At 38.1% G+C, this 24,964-nt stretch overlaps 2 protein-coding genes across 11 annotated transcripts in view; one reads left to right on the forward strand and one right to left on the reverse strand.

Annotated features, from left to right (window-relative positions):
* The window catches only part of Esco1 (establishment of sister chromatid cohesion N-acetyltransferase 1), a 44,990-nt gene extending 32,548 nt beyond the window's left edge, over positions 1-12,442 (forward strand). For 2 of the 4 annotated variants that reach the window (XM_034518173.2, XM_034518174.2), the window contains exons 10-13: positions 2,297-2,386; positions 4,896-5,039; positions 6,657-6,844; positions 11,404-12,442. In XM_034518173.2, the coding sequence (XP_034374064.1) occupies positions 2,297-2,386; positions 4,896-5,039; positions 6,657-6,844; positions 11,404-11,551 (570 nt within the window). In that variant the 3' untranslated portion in view covers positions 11,552-12,442. Of the gene's footprint in view, positions 1-1,588; positions 1,709-2,296; positions 2,387-4,895; positions 5,040-6,656; positions 6,845-11,403 lie in introns of those variants that run through there. The other 2 variants (XM_076913005.1, XM_076913006.1) reach the window with 2 other exon arrangements.
* Positions 12,443-15,720: 3,278 nt separating this feature from the next.
* Greb1l (GREB1 like retinoic acid receptor coactivator) overlaps positions 15,721-24,964 on the reverse strand; it is a 252,689-nt gene continuing 243,445 nt past the window's right edge. For all 7 annotated transcript variants that reach the window (XM_076912998.1, XM_076913003.1, XM_076913004.1 and 4 more), the window contains 5 exons: positions 24,019-24,246; positions 23,163-23,304; positions 21,730-21,930; positions 19,725-19,863; positions 15,721-18,301 (listed from right to left, as the gene is read on the reverse strand). In XM_076912998.1, coding sequence (XP_076769113.1) covers positions 18,138-18,301; positions 19,725-19,863; positions 21,730-21,930; positions 23,163-23,304; positions 24,019-24,246 — 874 coding nt within the window. In that variant the 3' untranslated portion in view covers positions 15,721-18,137. The remainder of the gene's footprint in view (positions 18,302-19,724; positions 19,864-21,729; positions 21,931-23,162; positions 23,305-24,018; positions 24,247-24,964) is intronic.

Consider the following 24,964-nt stretch of genomic DNA (forward strand, 5'->3'; position numbering starts at 1 on the left):
GATGGCTCAATGGTTAGAAACATTTGTTCTTTCAGAAGAACCAAGTTTGGTTTCCTAACCCACATGGTAGCTCATAAGTCATCCATTAACTGCCTTTCCAGGGAATCTAACATATCTTCTGACCTCTTAGGGCAGCAGGCACTCACAAGGTATGAGCAACTTAGACACATGAAATAAATATAATATAAATATTTAAAACAATGAAAATATAAGCTTTTACTACAGAAGTTTTCACAGACTTAGACCCTCATGAAGCTCAGTGAAAGTCTAAGTAATAGTAATTTTGTCTTTCCCAGTTCCTTGTTACATACAAAAGCTTATTTTGGTACATGACAAAACAATTATATTTAAAATAAAAATTACCTAATTGTGATGGTTTTCATAGACAAACAGGCACATTTTTAATTATTTCACAGGAAAAATTTGTACTAAAATGTAATTAAAATAATGTAAAAATAATATCTGTGGTATGTAATATAATTGTACCAATTTTGCTATTTTTAAAGGCAATTAATATGATAATGTATGTAACTATCTTTAGATAATTCAGTTTAGGAAGTATGTATAGTTTGAAATTTTATATAGTTTGAATTAAATATGTAGTTATTTATTGAACTTATAGTTTGATTTCTTCCTCTCATACTTTATGGTTTGATTTAAACAAAAACAATAACTCGCCTTTCACATTGTATAAAATGTATTGGTTTCAAAAAGTTTCCCAAGAAGTAATGTTAATGTAAGTTCCTTTTTAAAAAGAAGTGTTATCTTTTATGCCTTTAAAAATTGTTTAGTTATATTTAAATATGTATGTGATTCTGATTGAGCTTTTTATTATTCTGATTTCTTAATCTTTAAACAATTTAGATTTATTTTACTTTATGTGTATGAATGTTTCGTTTGTATGTGTGTATGTATATGATGTACCTGCCTTTTGGATCTCCAGGAACTGAGGTTACAGGTGGTTGTGAGCTACCGTGTGGGTTCTGGGAATCGAACCTGGGTCCTGTGCAAGAGTACTAAGTACTCTTTATGTGCTGAGCCATCTCTCTAGCTTGATTTCTTAATCTTGAGATAATTTTTTCATCCCCAGTTTATTTTAGTCACTTCAATTTTACTTGTCCTTGAATACTTATTTTTTAAGGAGATTTTGAATTTTCAATATTTAGTTCTACGATCTTATGTATGCTGACTTTTGTTACTAGAGATTTTTGTCTCCAGCTAAGATCCTGCTCCTATTCCATGAAACAACAAAAACAAAAACAAAACAAAAAATAACTTAGAAAACCAGTTTCTATCCTTTCAGCCTTTCCAAAATATATAAAAAATTAGCTGTTCTTTTCTTTATTAAGCTTTTTATATTTTTAGAGATGATGCTAGAAAAGAATTTTTTCCTAAATAGAACTACAAATTGCTTTTTAAAAGGCCTTTTTCCATAACATTGCTTGGGTAAAACTAATGAAACAACTAGTTATAGCTCACTCCTTCTGTAATCATTTTGAACTTCAAAGTTCCTAGTTTTAACCTCTGGTTCAGTCCCATCTTACTAGATTTAAGTGGCTTTTGTTTTGTTTTGTTTTTTTTCATGCAGGTTCTGCTCATTAATCACCACGAGTGTGGATCTGAAGAAGAGTTTATTACCTCTTTTTTTGAGTATGTCTAACTTCAGATACACACAACGTAGCCTCCTTCCCTATTAGATTCTTAGAAGGTAGTTATGTTTTTATAGTCTCCTTCTTGTGGCTTTGATAGTTGTGAACAATAAGAGTAAAAGCTGTCCTTTCACAGTGGGCTGCTGCATGCAAATCAGTTCACCCGAAACCTCCTGCAGGTCTTTGGCATGCCAGACATAAATACAAGTGTTTGTTTGTAGAGGTAACCATGTTACAACAAAATCTAAGAGCTGAATTCTTTTATCCAGAATCTGGGAGAGTTATCCTTTCACTTCTGGGAATCACTGATTTTAGGGGACTTTATTTATTTATTTATTTATTTATTTATTTATTTATTTATTTATTTATTTTTGGTGTGTGATTTTCAAAATTTGCTTAAGATGGGAAATAATAAATTAGAAAGTTTGTGGTATGGCATATCTGAACGAAAACTAGAAAGTAGCTTGTTCAATCTGTTGTAAATTTAACAAAACAATTTATCATTAATGACCTTGTATTTTTCATGTTTGCAACTTTTAGACAAGTGGATGTGTTTTTTTTTTTTTTTTTTTTTTTTTTTTTTGCCTTGTGCATGAATGAATAAAAAATGTATGTACGATACATAAAATTCATTCTTTTATATCTAGGGCTGGAAAAAAGAAAGAATTCTGGCTGAATATCCTGATGGTAGGATAATAATGGTTCTTCCTGAAGACCCAAAATATGCTCTGAAAAAGGTAACTTCAGTGAAATTCCATACAGAACATTTGAACTATGGTTAAGAGGATAATACATTGCAGGTTTTGCACATTAAGTACCAATTCTGAAAACAATAAATATTTAAAGAAAATAATCCACATAAAGAAAAAATGAATAAATTCATTTGAAATGAATTGAAAAATTATGCTAAACCTTACTACATATAAAATTTATGAAGTAAATTGAATATTTCTTGTGAACAATGTGAATGATTACATGGAAGGCATAATTATGTCTTCAGTAGTTCATAGAATTTACTTTATTGAGGAATGAGTTAGATAATGAAGCATGGTCCTGTTTTGTCTTACAGGACATTTTGAAAGGGGCCATGGCATAAACTTAAGTGCAGGCCTCTATAGTTTAATCGTCACTAATGAAAAAAGAAAACACCATAACTTATAATTACAAGTAATACACTTTCTATGTCTTTCTTGTCTTCTAGATTACTTTTTTCATGAAAGAGTCTTAATGTGGGTATGAGTTTAGTTATTTATATAAAAACCTAGTTACACTCTAGTATGTGTCTAAAATGTCTAGAACCAAAAGGGAAATAATTTGTTTGCTATATTTTCTCTAGGTTTACAGTTGGACATCTTTAAATTTAGGACTATGTCACCTGAAAAGGAGGCTAAGAAAACACATATTATTTGAAAATATAGCTAATGTCTTATTTGATATAAGAAATATATTCTGTGCCTCTTTATGTCTTTAAATTAGTTATCTGCTAAGAGAGTTAGAAATACCAGATTAGCCCTAATGATACATAGGATGTCATAAATCATGTTCAGCTTGTCTTATATTTAAAGCATTGATCTTTGCATAAAGGCAAATGCTTGAGGAGTCACTAAGTAAGTAATGGAAATTCAGGTATGGAAAATTTCCAACTGTCATTCAAAAATGCACAGTAGGAACTTTGCTACAGTAACTTAGATAACAGCCAGATTTTGCTTACTAGGAATTGTCTCAATAACTATTAATTTCTTCAATTAAGCTTCTTGGGGAAAGCCCACAATTGATTATATTACTAGTTAGTAACCCGTAATAGGCTTAAAATTGAAATAGAAGGAATTGTGAGCAACCTGTCTCTAGGACACTCTTATAGGATGTCTCAGGGACACTCTTATAGAATGTCAGAGATTATGCGGGATAAATTTCCATCACTGATTAAAGGATGCACTTTGTTGTGTGTGCAATGGAAATGAGAGTATGGAACAACCCAGAGCTTATTTGTATTTTAGGTTTAGTGATGGGAATGGTCATTAGATGGAACATTTGCAATCTGTCCCCTTGCCCCTCAAGATAGTCTCACTGTGCAGCCTGGTTGGCCTGGAACTTGCTGCTCAGACCAGGCTGGCCTCAGACTAACAGAAATCTGCCTGACTCTACCTTACAGATACTGGGATTAAAGGAATGTGCCACTGTCCTGGCAATTTAAGTTCTTTTAACTGGAGAATTAGTGTGTAGGCCCCTTTAGAGTTCTGGTTTTCTTAGTGCCTACAAGAGCTTGAGCTTGGAAGAAGCAGTTTGATTGTGTGTTAATGCTGAAGGGTCAAACCTCTGTTGCTCATGATTTTCTAGATGTTTGATGTTTGACATAAGATTATGTCACATTTGAATTTGTTTCTACAAAATGAAGTACTAAAATATTCAAAGGGATATTGGATTAGAATGGGCTCAGTTCTTGACTTGTCTCCCTTTCAGATGCTTGCTAGATAGGAAACATGAATTTCTTTGCTCTGTTCCATTAATTTTCCTGTTGAGAGTTCTAACCAAGGCTTGAGAAGAAAAGTGCCTTGCTGGCTAAGATTCCCATATGTTCTAACCATTGCAGATACTTGGTGTTCCTATTGAGGGAGTAGTCTTTTTTTTTTTTTTTTGGTTTTTCGAGGTAGGGTTTCTCTGTGTAGTCCTGGCTGTCCTGGAACTCACTCTGTAGACCAGGCTAGCCTCGAACTCAGAAATCCGCCTGCCTCTGCCTCCCAAGTGCTGGGATTAAAGGTGTACGCCACCACCGCCCCGCGAGGAAGTGGTCTTAATGTTCTTACCTGTTTAGTGCTGATGCTCTCACCTACCCAGCCTGTTTCCTAGACTGCTGGGTTTGCAAAACCCTCGATTCCCCTTTTTTGCCAAATTGCTTCTAGTGTTAAAAATCAGTGTGTGTGTATGTATGTGTATATATATATATAAAATAGCTCTTCAAGCTGGGTATAATGGTACATGCCTGAGATCTAACACTTAGGAGGCTAAGGCAGAAGAATTGCCACTAGTTCAAGGCTAACCTGGGCTACATATTGAGCACCAGGCCAGCAAGGAGATACATAACAAGATAACAAAATTCTTTCTCAAAAACCAAAAAACAAGACAAAACAAAAAAACCCCATCTAAAACAAAAGCTCTTTAGAGAGTTTATATTCAGCTTATTGAATAGTTTTTACCTGTATGCAGTGTTTTCTTTGTTTAAAAAAAGTATTTTTCTTTACTTGGCAGGTTGATGAAATTAGAGAGATGGTTGACAATGATCTGGGTTTCCAACAGGCTCCACTGATGTGCTATTCCAGAACTAAAACACTTCTCTTTATTTCTAACGACAAAAAAGTAGTTGGTTGCCTAATTGCAGAACATATCCAGTGGGTAAGTGACTTCTAAAGAGTGCTCATATATAGTTTGATATCTAAACTAACTTATTACTATGTGATCTTAAATAGTATCCTAATCTATTTACATTTTAGATAGGGGTATAACTTTAAGACTTACATATAATACGGCACTATATTAGAGTTGTATCTTGTGTAGGAATTAATTTTTCTGTTTTTTTTTTTTTTTTTTTTTTTTTTTAAAGACATAGTCTCACTCTGTAATACAGCTTGGCTTATAATTCACTATGTAGCTCAAGCTGTCCTCAAACTTGGAATCCTCCTGAGTGCTGGAATTATAGGTGTATACCACCATAGCCACGTAGGAATTCATCCATCCATGCATCCTTCCTCCCTCCCTCCCTCCCCTCCCTCCCTCCCTCCCTCCATCCCTCCCTCCCTCCTTTCTTTTCTTTCCTTCCTTTCCTTCTCTCCCCTTTTCTTTCCCTTCCTTCTTCTTTCCATCCCTCCCCCTCTTTTGAGATAGGGTCTCAATAGGTAGCCTTAGCTGTTCTAGAACTCACCATGTAGACCAGGCTGGCCTTGGATTCATAGAGCTCCTCCTGTCTTTGCCTCCCTAGTGCTGAGATTAAAAGCATGTGTTACCATGCTGTCTTAGTTAGGGTTTCCATTGCTGTAAAGAGACACCATGACCAAGGCAACTCTTACAAGGACTACATTTAATTAGGGCTGGCTTACAGGTTCAGAGGTTCAGTTCATTATCATCAAGGCAAGAACATGGCAGCTTCCAGGTAGGTATAGGGCAGGAGGAGCTGAGAGTTCTACATCTTGTTCCAAAGGCAAACAGAACTCCCCCGTGTTCTGTTTGGAACCCTAGGAGGAGGGTTCCAAAGCCCACCTCCATACCAGTACACTTCCTCCAACAACATACTCTAACAAGGACACCTCCTAATAATGCTACTCCCTGGGCCAAGCTTATTCAAACCATCATACATGTGTGGCTGCTTTTGTAAATACAATTTATCATAATCCAGTCACACCCATTTGTTTTCACACTTTTATACTGCTGCTTTCAAACTATAAAGGCAGACAGAACAGCTGTTGAGGGGCCTGAAATAGTTCCTGTCCATGTCTCTGTAGAAACTTTGTCGCCCTTGAATAGGTCCATTGTTTAGTTAAGCTCTAAGTGGGCAATTGGTTTGTGTTTAGGAGGCAAACTATATAAAAAGCAAATTGCAGTCACTGATGTGGTCACATAGTGAGTTTTACATAGCACTGAAGACCAACCTCAGAGAGCAGAAGTTTCTGGACCCTTTAATCAGTTTCACTTGAGCCAGACCTGAAATCTGTCTTATTTCAGTCAAGTTCTTGCTCATGTATTCAGTTGTACTTTGTTCATAATTAGTGTCGCATTGATATCTTTACCACATTCATAACTGTCTACACAAATATATACTTTATCACAATACTTTTAAAATTTATGTTTTTCTTCATGTATGTCTGTATGTCATGTGCATCTAAGCCAAAAGAGGGTATAAATCCTTTGAGACTGAAGTCACAGATGGTTGTGAGCTGCCTTCATGACCTTGCATCAGCAAGATTGACGTTAGACAACTGCTACCTTTATCTCTTCACATTTCTGACTATTTAATAGGGCTATCGAGTTATAGAAGAGAAACTTCCAGTCATCAGGTCAGAAGAAGAAAAAGTCCGATTTGAAAGGCAAAAAGCCTGGTGCTGCTCCACGTTGCCAGAGCCTGCAATATGTGGGATCAGTCGGATATGGGTGTTCAGCATGATGCGGCGGAAGAAGATAGCTTCTCGCATGATTGAATGCCTCAGGTAGCTTATGGACTCCTCAAGTTATTGCAGTAGTTTAGCATTTCAGTATAAAAATTGGTACTTAATTGTAACTGGGTAACTTTTATTTGTATTAATTGTAAATTTTGTATAAGTGTACTAGGTCTGTACATCCTTTTTGTTTAACTGTAAAATTAGTCCAATATAACAGACACATTTCAACCTATGTTCATTGTTGGGGATTTTTAAACAGAACCAGAGAAATGTGGATAGTGTTTGGGAAATGAGCTTTCAGAGAAAATTGTCTTAAGAATATTATTTTTGGGCCAGTGATATGGTTCTGCAGGTAAAAAGTACTGACTGAAAAAACCTGGTGACCCGAGTTTAATTCCCACATAAAGGTAGAAAGAGGCAGTCAACTCCACAGAGTTGTCTAACCTCCATGTACAGTGTAGCATGAGCATATTCTCTCTCTCTCTCTCTCTCTCTCTCTCTCTCTCTCTCTCTCTCTCTCTCTCCCCCTCTCCCTCTCCCTCTCCCTCTCCCTCCCCCTCCCTCCCTCCCTCCCTCCCTCCCTCCCTCCCTCCCTCCCTCCCTCCCTCCCTCCCTCCCTCCCTCTCTCTCTGTCTCACACACACACATACACACACAAATAATACATTTTAAAATGTTTTTAAAAGTTTTTTTTTTTTTTTTTTTTAAGAATTTATTTATTTATTTTGTGTAAGTACACTGTAGCTGTCTTCAGACACCCATATGAGGGCATCAGATCTCATTATGGATGGTTGTGAGCCACCATGTGGTTGCTGGGATTTGAACTCATGACCTCTGGAAGAGCAGTCAGTGCTCTTAACCACTGAGCCATCTCACCAGCCCAAAAGTATTTTTATATTCTTTTCCGTGTCATCTTTCTGTTATTATTTGGAATCACTTTTTTTTTTCTTCCAATAAAGTCCCTTAGATAAAAGATAAAGTGGAGAAGGTTAAAATTAATCATCCATAAGAGATTTTGGGGGCAGAGCAGGTAGCTAGATGGTAGAGCAGTTGTCCACCAAGTGTCAGGCCTCAGGTTCAATCTGTAGTGCTTAAAAATTGTTTTAGGTCAGTTTAGTGTTTGTTTATAGAACATCAGCTGTTTCCTATGGGAACATGTTTGAAATAATCCATTATTGTTACAGGTAAAAGCCTAAGGATTCAAGGACTGTGTACTGTGTATATTTTAATGGATAACAGCTCAGAGCTGGTCTTTACAAAGCCTGAAAACTAGCTAATTAAGTAAAAACAATCCTTAGGGAGTGAGAGTATTGTTCATCTTTTAAATCTTGCAGCAAGCTGTATAGGTTGTACTTGTTCAGAAAGAAATTGAAACAGCAGTATCATAATTACTCCAGTGACCATGAGTAAGCTCCTGTTAAGAACCCTCTGCCTTTTCACTGGACAGTCTTCTTCCACAGATCCTCCATGTCTCGTGTATCACACTCTGAAGGTGTCACCAGTGGGCTTGAGAGTTAAATCTTAAACCATCTATATGCCATTCGGAGGGATTTAGTATATTCAGAACATATATAAGCTATCATGTCATCTGATTTTGGAGCATTTCTACTCCCCACCCTCTCCATCCCAAAAACCAACTTATGAAGTGATTCATCTTCTCACATCTCTAGCTTCTGGTAGCTGCCAGTCTAATCTCTGTATGAATGTATTCTATTGTGAACATTTTATATAACATAATACTTTCAAGCTTTGTCAGTGTGATAGCATTTACCAGTCTGCTGGTTTTTGTGTGTTTGTCTGTACATGTATACATGTATGTTTTGGCATGCACATATCTGTGGAGACCAGAGGATAATCTCAGGTGCTATCCATCTTGGTTTTTTGAGACAGAATCTCTCACTGACCTGGAACTTACCAAGAAGGTAAGGCTGAATAGCCAGTGAATGTCAGGGATCTGCCTGTCTCCACCAGGTAGTGCTAGGATCAGAACATGAACCACCACACGTGGCTTCTGGTGTGGCTTCTGGTAATTGAACTCAGGTCCTTGTCCTTGTACATTACCAACCCTATTTTAAAACATTTTTTAGAAATTGCTTTTTTTTTTTTTTTTTTTTTTTTTATTTTTATGATTGCCAAATAGTAGAGTACAATTATTTGTTCTTTCACCAGCTGTGCATTTGGTGTGGTTTTGGTTATTGGCCATCAAGAATAATATTGCTATGACATACACAGTGTTTGTATGAATATATATTATTTTGAGAGGTGTATACTTAGGTGTACAGTTTTGAGGATCTTGTAGAACTAATGAGTTTTGTGTTTTGAGGACCTGCCAAACTCTTTATTTTACAGTGCCTGAACCATTTTTACAATTGCATCAGCAATATCTGGGTTCCAAGTCCTTCACTTCCTTTTTAGAACAAAAACCTTTTGAGAGGCAGTGGATACCTCAGTAGATAAAGTTCTTTTTGTATAAGCACAAGGAATGAGGAACTAAGTTCAAATTTTCAGCACCTGTGTAAAAGCAGGATGTGGTGGCATGTACTTATAATTCCAGTGCTGGGGGCCAGTGACATGCTGATCCCAGGAGCTCTTGGCTAGCCATTTTAGGCAAAACAGCAGGCTCCAGGTTTAGTGAGACTATATCTCAAAACTCAGATGGAAAGCTGAGCATGGTGGCACATACCTTTATTACCAGCATTTGGGAAGCGGAGGCAGCTGAATCTCCTGTTAGTTTAAGGCTAACCTGTTCTACATAGCAAGTTTCAGTCCAACCATAGCTATACAGTGTGAGAACCTGTCACAACAACAGTAAGTGAGGGCTGGGACTGGAGTGAGGGTTCAAAGGTTAAGACACACACACACAGACGTGCGCACACATGCGTGTTCTCAAGTCTCTGTCTCAGACGCACATAAAAGAACCTATTCAAACTTGTGTCAGCTTTTAAATAGGCTTGTTTACATTTCTTTGTTGCAATCATTTATTTATTGTGGAAATAAGTCTCTTTTCATACATATGATTTATAGATATTTTCCACCATTTTGTTTGTCTTTTTATTTTCTTGATAATGTATAAAGGACCACAATAAAGGCCAGGCAGGCCTTAGGGCTTTTTTTTAAAAAAAAAAAGCTAAGTATCCCTTTCTATCCTGGAACTTGCTGTGAAGATCAGGTTGACCTTGAACTCGGAGCTCTCTGCCTCCCATGTGCCGGGATTAAACGCCTAACTAAGCCTTTGACCTCAGCTATGGTCTTAAAACTTTTGATCCTTTGCCTCACTTTGCAGATGCTAGGATGATAACACCATGCCTGGGTGTGCCCTTTGGTCACACATACTTCTTACTTTGATGAGATCTTCATGTTCTTCTATTTGTTTTGTCATATTTTAAAAGCCATTGTCTAATACATGGCCCCAAAGATGTGTGCCTGTCCTTCTAGGAGTTCATAGTTCAGTTTTTACACTGAGGCTTTGGCTCTACTGCTTTTATGCTTGTACAAGTGATAGCCACACAGATAAGCTTTTGCCATGTGGATGGATGTCCTACTGTTTCATCATTCCTTACAGGAGCTGTATGCAGCCTCTGAATAGTTGTTGGCCAGGGCATATTTGCAGAGATTTACATCTGGACTTGTGGTTTGTTTCATTGTTCTGTGTATCTGTGTTTATGTCAGAATTACACATCTGGAAGATTGTAGTTTTATGTGGCATATTTGGAAATAGTCCTTTGGTTTGTTTGTTTGTTTTTTTTTTTTAAAAGTTTCAATTCTTTAGTATCCTTTCTTTGTGAATTATAAGATCAGCTTATCAGTTCCTCCAAGGAAGACAGCTATGGATCGATGTGTACAGCAATAACATCTTAACTGTACTGAGTCTTCTGATTTTTGACCATGGAGTATCCTTATTAGGTTTTTATTTAGACAATATTTTATAGTTTTTAGCTTATAACTCTTTTGGTAATTATTCTAAGCATTGTGTTCAACTTGGTGTTACAGGGTTGTTGTTTTCTTGGAGTTTGGATTGCTAATTTCAGAAATAAAGCTAATACATAATATACATAATATCGCTAATACAGTTTATTCTAAGTATCAATCTGGATTGTAACTTTTGAGATAATTTACTAAATCTTAATAGGCCTTTTGGTAAAGCTTCAGTATTTCCTTTATGCTAGATCACATCCTGTGCCAGAGAACAAGTTCTCCTTCTGTTCAGTCAGGTCGCTTATTTCTTTCCCTGTTTATGAACTATCAGTGATGCTGTTGAAGGGGTGAGGACAGGCTTACCTTTTCCTGATCTCTGAGAAACAGAAACAGTTTAGTCTTTAACTGCCATACCCAGATTGAGTGAAAAGTTCTTCATCTCTTAGTTGTTGATTACTTTATGACAAGATGTTTGAAAATGTTTTATAATTGTTGCTTTTGTAAAAATCTTACTACTTTAAACTGTAACGTTTTAGATGAATAGGTATTTTATTTTTTAGAATAACATAGCACTGCTTTTTCCTTGTTTAAATGAATTTGATGGGTTGTTCAGTTTCAGTGAAGAAAGATTAATTTTTCAATCTTACCTATTTTCTCTCACCCCTCTTTTTTTTTTTTGTTTGTTTTAATAGGAGTAACTTTATTTATGGCTCATATTTGAGTAAAGAAGAAATTGCTTTCTCAGATCCCACTCCTGACGGGAAGCTGTTTGCAACACAGTACTGTGGCACTGGTCAGTTTCTGGTCTATAATTTTATCAATGGACAGAATACCACCTAAAACAGATTTCGCTTACTGTGCCAGAAGACATCTTTTGAAGAGAACGAATTGGTTGCTGACTTTATCCAGGAACTAGGGCCATTTTTTTTTACAAATGAACTCAGGACTGGCAACAACCGTATGGTTGTTCCATTTTCATAAAATTGGAAACATTGCAGTAATAGCTTATTATTGTTTTGTTTTTTTAAAGAAGATATTTTATTATCTTTTACAGAAATTTATGATTGTATTTTATCTATAGTTATTTAGACATGTTTACATGCAGCAGATAATTGTTCATAGTGGACTGAAAATTAATGCAAGGACTATGGTCTCAGTGATAAGTATATTTTGAAGTTCTTAATATGGAGATATACCAGTGTAGCTTGGTACTGTATTTTTTATATTGTTCTGCCGATACCAGTTATAGGTTTAAAGACTGTATTTTCAAAGTGAAAACCAATGCTTTTGAGTTACTTTTCAAAGAGAGTACAGTATTATACACTTACGAATTTGAAGTTACTAAAGTATACTCTAAGGAGACCCCACAGAAAAGGAGAGCTCCAAGTGAAAAAACTTGTATAACAGCAAGTGTCTCCATCGCTTATGTTTCTGGCACTGATAGTGGCAGGGAAGATCTCTTGTGTGGAGCCACAGATGACTAGAGTCACAAAGAACTAGAATAGTTCTAAATGTGGTTGGCTTGGTATCTGCATTGTTATTCCTCAGAAATACTGCACTGAGTATACGCCCTCATTATTGGACTTCATTTTGATACTTGTCTGTCCTTCACAGTGCCCTCTACTTTTAAAGGGTTATATGTTGAAAAACTGCTGTGGCCTTTTACGACCTGTATATAATGTAGAATAAAATAATAAAATTCTTGATAGCTTTTTCTAAGTGATAAATGTACCTGATGTTGTGTTGAATGTTTGTACCCTTCCAGGGAGTTTCTTAGGTTTGAGACTGAAATACGATTAAAACACAGGCTTCTTAAAGGTAGTTCTCATTAGCTTGCAAATTCTTTCTTTCTTTTTTTTTTGAGACAGGGTTTCTCTGTGTCCTGGCTGTCCTGGCACTCACTCTGTAGACCAGGCTGGCCTCGAACTCAGAAATCCACCTGCCTCTGCCTCCCAAGTGCTGGGATTAAAGGCGTGCGCCACCACCGCCCGGCTAAATTCTTTCTGAATATTGTAATACTAATTAACTTTAAAAGAAAGAACCACAGCACAAGAGTGAAGCACCACTGTGGTTTCAGTTAGATCATCTTTATGGGCTGGAACAATCATATCGCCACTGAAAACCTATTAAAATTTAGGGACTCACATTACGATTAACAATCGGGTGTACATTTTATCCCCCTGTAGGTTTGTTCTTTTATTATTTATGGAGTGGTGTCAGATTGTACTCTTTACAGGAGTAGTATGGGGGCGGGGGGTATAATTATTTTCATTCTGTCTTAAAAGCAGTGATTCAGCTTTTCTTTTTCTAAAGATTTACATTTGATTTTATTTGAATGTGTGAGTGCCTCCATGTTTGTATGTGTACCACATGCCTGCCTGGTGCCCTGGCATTGGATTTTTTGGATGTAGATTTACAAGATGGTTGTGAGCTGTGGCCCCGTAGGGGCAGGAAACTGAACTCCAGACTTGTGCAAAAGCAAAAGGTGCTTCCTCCTTCCAGCCCCACTCATCCTCCTCCTCATCTCAGTCATCTCCTCCTCATCTCAGTCATCTCCTCCTCATCTCAGTCATCTCCTCCTCATCTCATCCTCCTCCTCATCTCATCCTCCTCCTCATCTCAGTCATCTCCTCCTCCTCATCTCATCCTCCTCCTCATCTCAGTCATCTCCTCCTCCTCATCTCACTTATCTCCTCATTATCTTTCTGTTTTTGAGACAGGGTTTTACTGTAGCCCTGGCTGGCCATGAATGCAAGAGATCTGGTTGCTTCTGCCTCCTGAATGCTGGGATTAAAGGCATGTGCAGCTATTACTTCTGTATTTTCTATCTTTCTTTCTTTTAAATTTATGTGTATGTAAGCCTCTACAGGTAGACTCTTCTAATCATCTTCCCTCTCTCCTTATTTGCCTGATAAGTACCTTGATGTAAGCATGATGAAACTTTTGGATAGTGTTAGTTGTCTGGTCCTGTTAACTTCATTAATACAGGTCCCATTTCCATGTGAGCTCTAACACTACTTGGATTAGCAGGCCGTGCTTGACGAAGACCTAAAGGCAGAGCAGGATAAGTACTGATTGGTGGCTTTAAGTGTTGTTATTACTGAGAAGGAAAATCACGGATACTTTTCACATTAGTGGTAACAACAATAGTAATAACTCAACTCCTCAAATTTGACAGTCTAGGCGTTTCTCTAAGAATAGTACCATTTGAGTGTGTCAGACCCTGTGTTTAGGGTTGCATTGTGAAAACAATAGAACAAGGTTTCTTTCTTTTTTTGTTTTTAAGATTTACTTATTTTATGTGCATTAATGTTTTCCCTGCATGTATGTCGGTGAGGGTACCAGATCCCCTGGAAGTATAGTTACAGACAGTTGTAAGCTGCCATGTGAATGCTGAGGATTGAACCTGGGTCCTCTGGAAGAGTAGCCAGTGCTCTTAACCACTGAGCTACCTCTCCAGCCCAAAATAGGGTTTAAAAGAAGAGACTATGGAGTTTAAAAGGACTATACGAACAGCCTGTAAAAAATGTTGAAACACTGAACTCTAAATTCTTAATATAGGGATGGAGGTGAAGAGATGGGTGTTTCTAACTACAGAGGTGCATCATGGCAAAGTGAAGTGTTGGGGGTAAGCAGGAGTTTCCGTTTGCCTTTCAGCAGACAAGTTGAAAGCTAAGAGTGAAAATTAGGGTATGGATTGGGAGGATTGGATGGGAAAGGCCAGGTTCAGTTTTGGTCAAGATTTAAGGTGGTTACAGACTTCGAAGTGGAATTAACCTCTTCCCAGTTGTATATATGGAGCTAGAGTTTGAGAGAGGTTTAGACTTACGCTGTTACTTGATGGTTGAGATGAGATCATCCTGGGTAGTAAAAGGAACCCTAGAGACCTGTGAGAAACGCCAGCATCTGAGAGTACTTGCAGTGGCATAAGCAAGGAAAAGAGAGTCCTAGAAGAGTGATAGAAACCAAGGAAATAGCCTCAGAAACCAAAGAGGGATCACCACTCTCAGAACACAGTTGAGAAGGGAGTCTCCATGGTTCTAGAAAAAGAGCAGCATCTGTAGACTGTTAGAGGCAGTGACCATAGTCAGACTTCAGAGGAAATTTGTATAATTGCTGCTTATATATATACATTTTTGTTATTGGCCCTCAGATAGTTGTCTGTCCTTTCTGAAAGGATCAAGCATTATTATAGGAACCATGTGTTTTGATGGATTATGCCCTTACCCGTGTGGATGATTTCTCAAGCAAGACTTGAAGATCACACCTGATAATCTGTCGTGGACTCAGTACATTTACCAGGAGCTTGAACATAAATTCAGACCTACTGTGGAATGTATTGGTTCTTGTTTGCCTGGCCTGGCTGCTCAGTTACATGGAATCAGCTTCAGTTTACTGAGAGTTAAGGTTGCGGAGTCAATTACTACAGGAGTACATTTTTCTCATAGCTTCCAAGGAAACAGCCTCAGAAACTCTGCAGTTGGCATGTTGTTAGACTTTCCAGGGTGGTTACTTTGTCAGATATAGAAACCTGCTTCCCGTCTGCCTGTCACTACACTTGAAAATATTTATTGCTGCTCTGATGGCCTTTGGCCTAGATGAGTTTTGTCTCAAATTCTGTTACTATAAATGCTCTTTATATATTAGCGCTGAAAAACTTTGTTTCTAAGAGTAGGTAAGAGTAGATGGAATTTAGAAAAAGACTAAGATTAATAATAAAACCCCTAATTGAGAATTCACCAAAGTAAATGCAGTTGCTTTCTACACAGGTCTGCTATTTGTACTTGTGTAGCAGTCTCTAGTTTTTCTATTTTCAGCTTACTTATAGTCAGCTATTTACTTAGTCATTTTTTTTGGATTGTTGTGCCAAAATAGTAGAATTTTTAGAGCCATAGAAGGCATAATAACAGAACTTCCAGACTTTTCTTGGACATTGGTAGTTTTGGAACTCATTTCACCTTTTAACATTTGGAAAAATTGATTTAAAGAAAACAAACTTTTTTCATAGCTGAGGAGTGGGAGGGAATTTTAATACATTCACCAAATGAAAGGACAAGAGCATACTGTAGACACAACTTAAGACAACTTAGCGTCATAGACAAAATGTGAGGTAGACTGACTAGTGAGTGAAATTCACCAAGTTTTGGTTAAGAAAGTTTTACAGTAACAGTAACACAGATGCCCCCTTTCTAACAATCACAAGAAGCAGATGTATGAATTACAGCCAGGACTTGACTGCAGCATTTCTAAGTTTTAGTTTACATTCAGTATTAACCTCTGTGAACGATCAGCATGCCAAGGTTCAGCAGGTCTGCAGGTACGTTACCAGGTTTGCCCTACCTCAGTGTCCTCCGGGATGGAAAAAGGTAAAATGAAACACACCAAGACACGAATTAACAAATCATGGTGGCCTGGGCTTGTGCAGTTTCATTCTTGAAGAGGACCTAGCATTCTCTAGAACATTATACTGATTTAGGAATTTTAAAAGATCCAAACCTTAATGAAGTTAGGCTTTGGAGACAAAGAGGCAGGTAAATTGAGCTTTCTCAACTATTGGAGTGATGGCCTTTTGGTTTTATTCTGGCATTTCTTTTGAACAGAGTTGAATACTATTTACAGTTCATGATCACTTCTAGATTGTAGCCCTAACTAACATAGAGTACTTGTATTAAAGTAACTTAGTCCAAAAAGAATAAGCCAGTAAGAACTTCTAAGAGGCCTCTGCCCCTCATAAAATTGTTGTGAAATTATTTCAAGTATTTTATTCACCTTACATAGTCTTATTGGAATATTGCACAAACGGTGGCTTTCTTGATATTACCTGCATTGGATCCTTTCAGCAAAGCAGGAACAAGTTAGATACATTCATATCTAATTCAGACTTCTCTAGAACGTACCTGTTTGCTGAAGTTCTGCTGTACTAAAGCTAAGGAGTAAGCATATAATAAGGCAAGGTCCTCTGAAGGACAATTAAAAGTGGGATCAAAAGGAATTATCCATTTAAAATACATTTAAAACATCATAAGTAGCTATATTAAAACCAAGAGATCTGCAGACCATTTCCATCTAAGACATTCATTCCATCTTCTGACTAGCTTGTTAGTCCTTGTTATCCCTAGATAACCAGGTCCGTCAGCTAACACTTGCAGTAACGCAGGCTCATTAGGGCTCTCAGTAGTCTCAGGTCCTAAGACAGGTTCAAGTAAAAGTGACTATTTTAACTGGAGATAAAATCATACACATGGGCTGAGAAAAATCTGAAGAGACCACAAAATAGAGCAATTTCAGTGTAAACTTCCAGTAGATTGATTATTCTAGAATATTTTCTCAATGTTCCTGATTAAAATGTCTGGTTAGAAATACTTAGAAACTTATGCCTCCAACTGTTGATATTAGTCATACACTACCTGCTAACTTTAATGAGTCCAAAAGATACTTCATGGAGTCTTCTTTAGTCAGGGAAAATGTCACCGATAAAATTATAAGGAAAACTTGTCTGTGGTTCCACTCATTTTAATGTGTCAGTGCACCACAGCTGTCACTCAGTGAGTTGTTTAACTAAGCCTGAGCCAGTGAAACCAGCTAGTTAGACTCCACAATAGAATCCCAGCGTGACATGTGGGTTTCCAGGTGCCAACTGCTTACTTTGAACCAACACAGTGGTACGGTATAACTGAAGAATGCATCACTGTCTACGTTTTCATAGACATGGTGTGCTTAAAGACTGGACATTGGAAAAGCAAAGGAGTTAAGCTCAGAGAACCTTCACAGATGTGCACAGTGCCTGCTCTGCATTTACTGGTTTTTGTTCAGTTTAAATAGTAAACTTTTAACTCCTGTGGAAATTTTGCCAAAGGTTTCAATACATATAAGATAATAAATCTTAAGCTAACACTGCACAGAGAAAGACAAGCTACTTTTTAAATACAAATATCTTCTACATTCTGTCATTTCAGACCCCTGAGTAATACTGTACCAAAGTACAGATCTGAAGAGAAACTGAGGGTTCAGGCCTCAAGTGTTAATCTTCAATTCATTCCACACCAGTGGTGTGGGTCTCATGTAACACATTCATGCTCGCTAATGCTGACAGTCAGTCTCCTGCCCCCCAAAATAGTATGGTTAAAAAAAAATGCGAACTCCACATTTGTTCTTCAGAAAATATCCTTGGGTTCCCACAGGCAGAGCACACCCAAGTAGCTGCATAACTGCCCACTGTAGCATTGACCTGAGCCAGGGTCCTGTCAGCAGAACTGAAGGGACAGTACCCCCAAAGACCTTGGTCACATTTGGGGAGTTCTTTGGAGAAGAGATAAATATGTTGCACTTTGCTCCACAGTGATTGTACTTTAAAGGAAAAAAAAATCCCCAATAATTGTCCCACCCCCTTAGGGGTCTGTTTGTTGGTTTTGGTCTCTTCAAAAACTCAAACATGGCGTCCAGTAAGAAAGTAGAGAGGCTTGTCATCACTGCTGTTAGCAGTTTGAAACTCATCCCGGAGGCGGAACTGCCACTCATCCTCCAACTCTAAGCGAACAATTGTTTGACGTAAGGAGCTTCTGTCTTGGCAGATGACGCACAGGGTAGCACCTTCAGGGAGGAAGTTGATTACATTGGTAAGAACATTACTACCTTTGGAAACCAACATACAGGTAGAGAAAGCTATCTATCTATCTATCTATCTATCTATCTATCTATCTATCTATCTATCTATCTATCTATCATCTATCTATTTATTGTATAAGTGCTCTCTTTGCATGTATGCCTGCATGTTAGTAGAGGGCACCAGATCCCTTTATAGATGGTTGCTAACTGCCATGTGGTTTTGGGAATTGAACTCAGGACCTCTGGAAGAGCAGCTAGTGCTCTTAACCCTGAAATATCTCTCCAGCCTCTAGATACTTCATTTTATCTCAAGTAATTTTGCAAGTTTCAAGGAGCATGAAGTGATTATAGAGGGAGATTTCAGCTTCAGCCCTCCCCTCCTGTAGTGATGATGAAATCAGTGTTTCTTTTGTCTTTTTCTAGAACAGAGTCTCTCAACCTTAGCACCTTGTTGTGTGTGGGTGCTCTTCTGTGCTCTGTGGAATATTTAGTACATCTCCAGCTTCCTGCCCACTGTTTGCTAAGTACCCACCTCCCCTACATATACAGTGACAACCAAAAGTTTCTCGAGGCACATTCCCTTTTATTTGAGAACCACTCTGCTACATACACACAATGAAAACTCTGTTTTCATTGTACATACAGTGTTTAGAGTGTCACTTTTATTGCTGGCTTTCGTTCATCTTGTCAGGATTATTTGTGATGCTGGATTTGTACATTATTCTTAGGTAAGTTGTACCTTTTTTATGATGCATACCTTTTAAGACAACTTTAATTTCTGTGCCAGACTCATAGAGTATCTAGGAGGTACAATTATGTAATCCAATCAAATGATTTTTAGATTTTATGTACTACTTATAAACATGCATATGTAGAATCAACCTAGTTTCTGTCTTAACTAGGTATCAGAAGCATGTGTTTCTAGAATAAATAACAGTAAAAGCCTGTTTAAGAAGTCATAGAAAATGGCTCAGTAGTTAAGAGCCTTTCCACCTCTTGCAGAGGACCCAAGTTCAATTCCCAGCATCTACATCAGATGTCTTACAACCTTAAGTTCCAAGGTGTCTGACACCCTCTGACCTCTGCAGGCACTTGGACACATACCCACACATGAAACTTGTCTTTTAAAGTCATAGATCTTATTGTTCACCTGCACTTTGTTTAGTCTTAAGATAACAGAGCATGGTCTTCCCCAATAACATTAGTAGATTAGAATCAATGTATCCAAATTACTGGCCCAAACTTTGCTTGCTTGTGTCGCATTCAACTCTTTATTTGTGTGTGTGTGTGTGTGTGTGTGTGTGTGTGTGTGTGTGTGTGTGTGTGTGTGAGAGAGAGAGAGAGAGAGAGAGAGAGAGAGAGAGAGAGAGAGAATAGCATTTACATTCAAGACACTTAATTGACTTACCTTTTAGAAATTTAAATTTCTTGAGAAGATCAGCACCTACAAAAGAGTCACAGAGGTACAAGAGGAGTCCACTGAAAAACACCCCTTCACAATTGACATTGTTGGAGTGGGGTCTGGAACTGACATAGCATATAGCTACCTGTAAACAGAAAAAACAAAGACATTTCCAAAGCAAATGAAAGGGCTATACTTTTGGTAAGGAATGGGGTGCATTCCTCTCTCTCTCTCTCTCTCTCTCTCTCTCTCTCTAAATTTCTTTGAAGATAGAGGGTTTTTTTTTGTTTTATTTTTTGTTTTGTCTTATTTTTATTTATAGCCCCGACTGTCCTAGAACTTGCTCTTGGTGCTCACTGTGCAGACCAGGCTGGCCATGAGTTCACAGAGATCTGCCTGCCTCTGCCTCTCAAGTGTTGGAATTAAAGGCATGGGCCACCACTGCCCAGTGATTTTCCATATTTTTAAGTATCTCATTAATTTACTATAGTAAATCACTGTTCAACAAATATTAAGAAAAGGTGTGTGTGTGTTTAAAGTCCTATATTTTGGAGCTAGAGAGTTGGCTCAGTGGTTTAGAGCACTGGCTGTTTTTTTCAGAAGCCTCAGTTTTGTCTCCCAGTATCCACATGGCTCCTCACAATCACCTGTGCCTATAGTCCAGAGGGATCTGGCATCCTTTTCGGGCCTCCATGGGTACCAGGCATGGACATGGTACACATACAGATAAGAGAAAGCATGCTTAGGAAAGAGTGAATGTTTCACTCTGAAAGAAGCTCAAAGTAGCATGAGTTAATTTTTAGGCTTCCATGTCTAGAAGACAACCACAAAAATTACAGAAAGCAGAATCATACAGAGAATGGAGTCACTTAAACGTGGCTTGAATTCAAACACTGGTTTCTTCAGTTAGTATTTATATGGCACTACAGTTCCTTATCTATGTAGGTTAAAGAAAACCTGATGGATTGCAGTAGTTTTGAATTATTAATATGCAGTATTTAACAAATGTTAGCTGCTGTTGGTACTGAGATTATATGGACACATGGTTGGTTCTTGTGTTTTAAGGCAGAATTCTCTCTAGCTCTGGCTAGCTTCTGGAATGCTGGGATTACAGACATGTGCCTTCATGCTTATCCATCATATGGGTTTAATGTTCCTATTTTTAAAATTAATGGCTTAACCCAAAGCATGAATTATTAACATTAAATTAAATTTAGTTTCCCAAATTGAATGCACTAGGACTTAAAAGAGTTTGTGTGAACAAAGGTGTGTTGGTCAGTATGTACCAAGAAAATGGCCTAAAAATCAAGCACAGGAAAATGTCTTGTTCAGGTTATGAGTGGTTTATTTTATTTTGTTTTGTTTTTCTTAATTTTGACCACGCATATGCTATAATGCACATGTGGAAGTCTGAGGACAACTTGTGGGATCCATTCTCTTCACTATCTGGGTTCCAGGAAGTGAGCTTATTTGTTGGGATTGACAGCAAGCACCTGTACCCACTGAACCATTTCATATTGTAAACTTATGTAGATTTTTTGTTGTTTTTTAAAGATTTATTATTAGTATTGAAGATAATAAAATATACTCTCCAGATAATCCCAAGGAAAAACTTAGTTGCAGAAAGCTAGAGGTGCAAGTGGTAATTAAAATACTACACTCTAACTAGGGAGGAACGTGAAGGAAACAGGGACTCTGAAGGTCTCAGAGCTTGAACTTGTTCAGTAATCACTGAGCTCTTACATATGCTAAGAGACTGTGCCTGTCAAGAACTGGATCTGAATGTACATAATCACAGCAAGTAGAGCAAGCAGTTGCTTCTTTCCAAGTCATCAAGGCAGGCTCTTGAGAGCCGTTGACACCAGCGGTGACCATGTCACTGGCTAGTTCTGTTCCTGGGGACTCTGAATCATATTGTATTGGCTCTCTTAGAACCATCTTAAGTTTTCAGTGGGACTAAGGAGGGGAAGAGATGGATATGGCACCCAGGGCTAGACAGTCCCGCCTTTACCTCCTGTCCAATGTTTAGGTAGCAGTCAATGGCCAGCACAGGACTCTTGAAGTTATGGATGGCTTTAGGGAAGAGTTTATATGAGGCATGTTGAAGGAACTTCTCCAGGAGGAACTGTGCAGGGGCGGCCAGTAGTGTGTGTTCACTATCAGGAGCACAGACGTACTGCAGGGGCAAGATGGGAGCTAAGTTCTCTGAAACCTGAAATCAGATGATCATGGCAAATGTGCCTGTCAGTGAATGAAATATCTTAAGATCACAATGGATTGCATCCTAATAACTTTCATATACATTACTCCCAAAGAATACCTGAAATTATATAGCACCAAACCTTACATGAATGCTTATACACACAAACACTATAATTTCTAAATTAGGCACAAAATATGTGTGTGGTCTCTTGACTCAAAGCACAGTATTTTCAGGCCATGGTTGACAATGGTAAGCTCCAGATAAAGGAGGATGCTGTGGGCTGGAGAGTGGACTCAGTGGTCAAGAGCAGTAGCTGTTCTTGCAGAGGATCAAGGTTTCCTGCAACCACATGGTAGCTCATAACCATCATAATTCCAGATCTAGGGGATTCAGCACCCTCTTCTGGCCTCCAAAGGTACCAGGCATGTGCACATACATACACATATACAGTAGATTCATACATACAAAATATGTATCTTACAAAAACTAGCAACTAAAGAGGGATTGCTGTATTAATAGCAGTTGACTGATGAGTTCAAATGTCTTATTTCTTCATTCTCCCACTTCAGGAATAGTATAATATTTTTTAAGTTACAGCAAGAATTTCTGGAATATTTCTGTATTTAATGAATACAGTGTTTGGGCGTTTCTCAGCTTGAACTAAGTAGTTGACAAGCTGTAGTGATCAGCTAGCAGTAAGACTCCCTGGGAAGGGTGTAGACAATACTCATTTTCAAGCTTGGAGCTATAGTATTTTCTTTAAAAGATAAGCTAAGGACCAGAGAAGTGGTTTTATTTGTATTTTTCTCCTGTGTTATATAGGAGTTCTCACAATATAAAGACTTCTGTCTTGAAAGTCAATCTTTGCAGTTGGGTGCACACCTTTAGTCCCAGTGCTTGGGAGGCAAAGACAGGCAGGTCTCTGAGTTGGAGCCAGCCTGGACTACACAGTAAATTTCAGGACAGCTATGTAGAGACCTGTCTCAAAATAAAACAAAACCCAATAAATAAGTAAGTAAGCAAGCTTTGATGTAATCCTTAAGGCTTAACTCTGGAACAATTTTGTTGAATTGTCAGAAGTAAACTTTTTGTTCTGGCTGAGCCCTTGCTGACAGAAATGAAGCTGCACAGCAAACACAAGGACCCCCTCCCCGCAGGGTTGCTTCCCTGTGCAGTCCAGCTTGCATGCCAGGACTTCAGTGTTTCTTTTTGACGGTAGCGTCGAGCGTTACGAGACTCACCATGAGCTTCGGTTTAATGATAAAGTCCCTTTGGCCTCCAACCTGAATGTGTTTCTTCATGAGACTGAAGTTATTGAAGCGGCAGATGAGGAGGCCACTACTGTTTGTTCTCAGGTTAAAATCAACATCTTCACAGAAATACCTAAATCATAACCACAATAAGTTTCTTTGACTGTCCACCACATCTCAACTATGATAACTACACAGAGAAAAGAGTGACAGACATGAGGGGAGGGCCCAAACCATGGATTTGTCCTTAGGGAGTTGGCCCTCACTCTACTAAGTTGAGCATTATAAGCTTTAAAGGAAGGAGGAAAGAAGTTTGTTATGCCACAGGGTTTTAGGTAACCTATCAAACATCCTGTGTGTCCCAGCAGGGAAGCCAGAGGTCTTGTGGTTTTAAACTTCTGATTACACACTGGATGAAGCAGTAGGTATTCTAATAATAGCTAGAGGTTGAGGTTGGGTAGTAAGAGTGACTTTATGGTCTCTAATACCATTCCTTGGCCATTTCAGGTTTCTGGGGAATGTGGTATGATTAATTAAAGGGATCTGCCTTTCACAGATCTACATATTGACCAGTATTGATTTAATAGATTTTGTTTCTACTTGAATTCTTGATAAATAATCAGATGGCTTACCCATGTTTTCTATTTTTGCATAACAATATCAAGGGTCTAGGGCATTCTAGGTCATCTGCAGTGTGAGACCAACCTGAACCACATAAGCAGTTCCAGTGTTGAGTTAGCTGGAAAGGGCTTATTGTCCAAGGCAAAATAAAAACAATGTAGAGGTTGAAGTGGGCAACACCCTCTGGTCGATGCCAGGATGACCTGCACCCATGAGCCTGGCCTACCTGTTGAAGTCATATTGTACATTCTGAGTTAGGTCTATATTGAGGAGAATGAAGTCATGCACATGACATCTTGAGAATGGGGCCTTTAGGCTCTGCGAAGTCAGCTTGCTGCTCCATTTCTGTATGCCCAGGATTGCGTAGTGGATAATTTTTGGTGTAGCTTCAATATGCTGCAGGACACTCTTCAAGGACACATTCTTACTGGAAATTCCTGCTTCTGTAGGCTGGCTATAAAATGTAAAGTTAATTTATGAAGAACCAATACTACTATATCTTTGTGTGTGTGTGTGTGTGTATTCCTGTAAAGGATATAATAAGATAATTTACATTAAGTCCAGTCATACTGCCTATCATGACTGAGTCAGGGAAGCTGGCCTTTGGTGATGGATCTTACTGCCTTTATGGCAAAAAACACAAGTAATCTAGTTCATGTTTCAAAGTGAATAATGAACTTGAGTTGCTAAAGATATGATCAGGGGTTAAAAGTACAGAAACATCCAGTTCTGATAATCACATATAATAAAGAACTCTATGCACACTTCACTGATTTCAAGTCCACAGAAGAAATGATGGGAAATCAGTGTTTTGTTAGAGATGATGTTGAATTTTAGTAGCAATTTAACATACTTTCTACTATTTAGCATTCCCTTTTACTAACCACTACCTAGCATCTGCAAGGAATCCTAGAAAGTCACCACTGCCCTAGGAAAACCACTGATAGGCTTAGAGGTGACATAACTTCCTCTCTTCACATCAGTAGTTAAGCAGAGCTGAGTCTTATTTACATGTCAGGGTCTGTATAAATGAATCACAGTATCAGAACAGTTTTGTCGGGGAGCATAGACGTACTATGTATGCTGGCTGGCCTAGAACTTGCTATATAAACCAGACTGGTCTCAAACTCAAAGAGGTCATCCTGCCTTTGTCTTCCTAAGTGCTGGGACTG

Source organism: Arvicanthis niloticus, chromosome 14 (genome assembly GCF_011762505.2).
Source record: "Arvicanthis niloticus isolate mArvNil1 chromosome 14, mArvNil1.pat.X, whole genome shotgun sequence".
NCBI classification, from domain to species: domain Eukaryota; kingdom Metazoa; phylum Chordata; class Mammalia; order Rodentia; family Muridae; genus Arvicanthis; species Arvicanthis niloticus.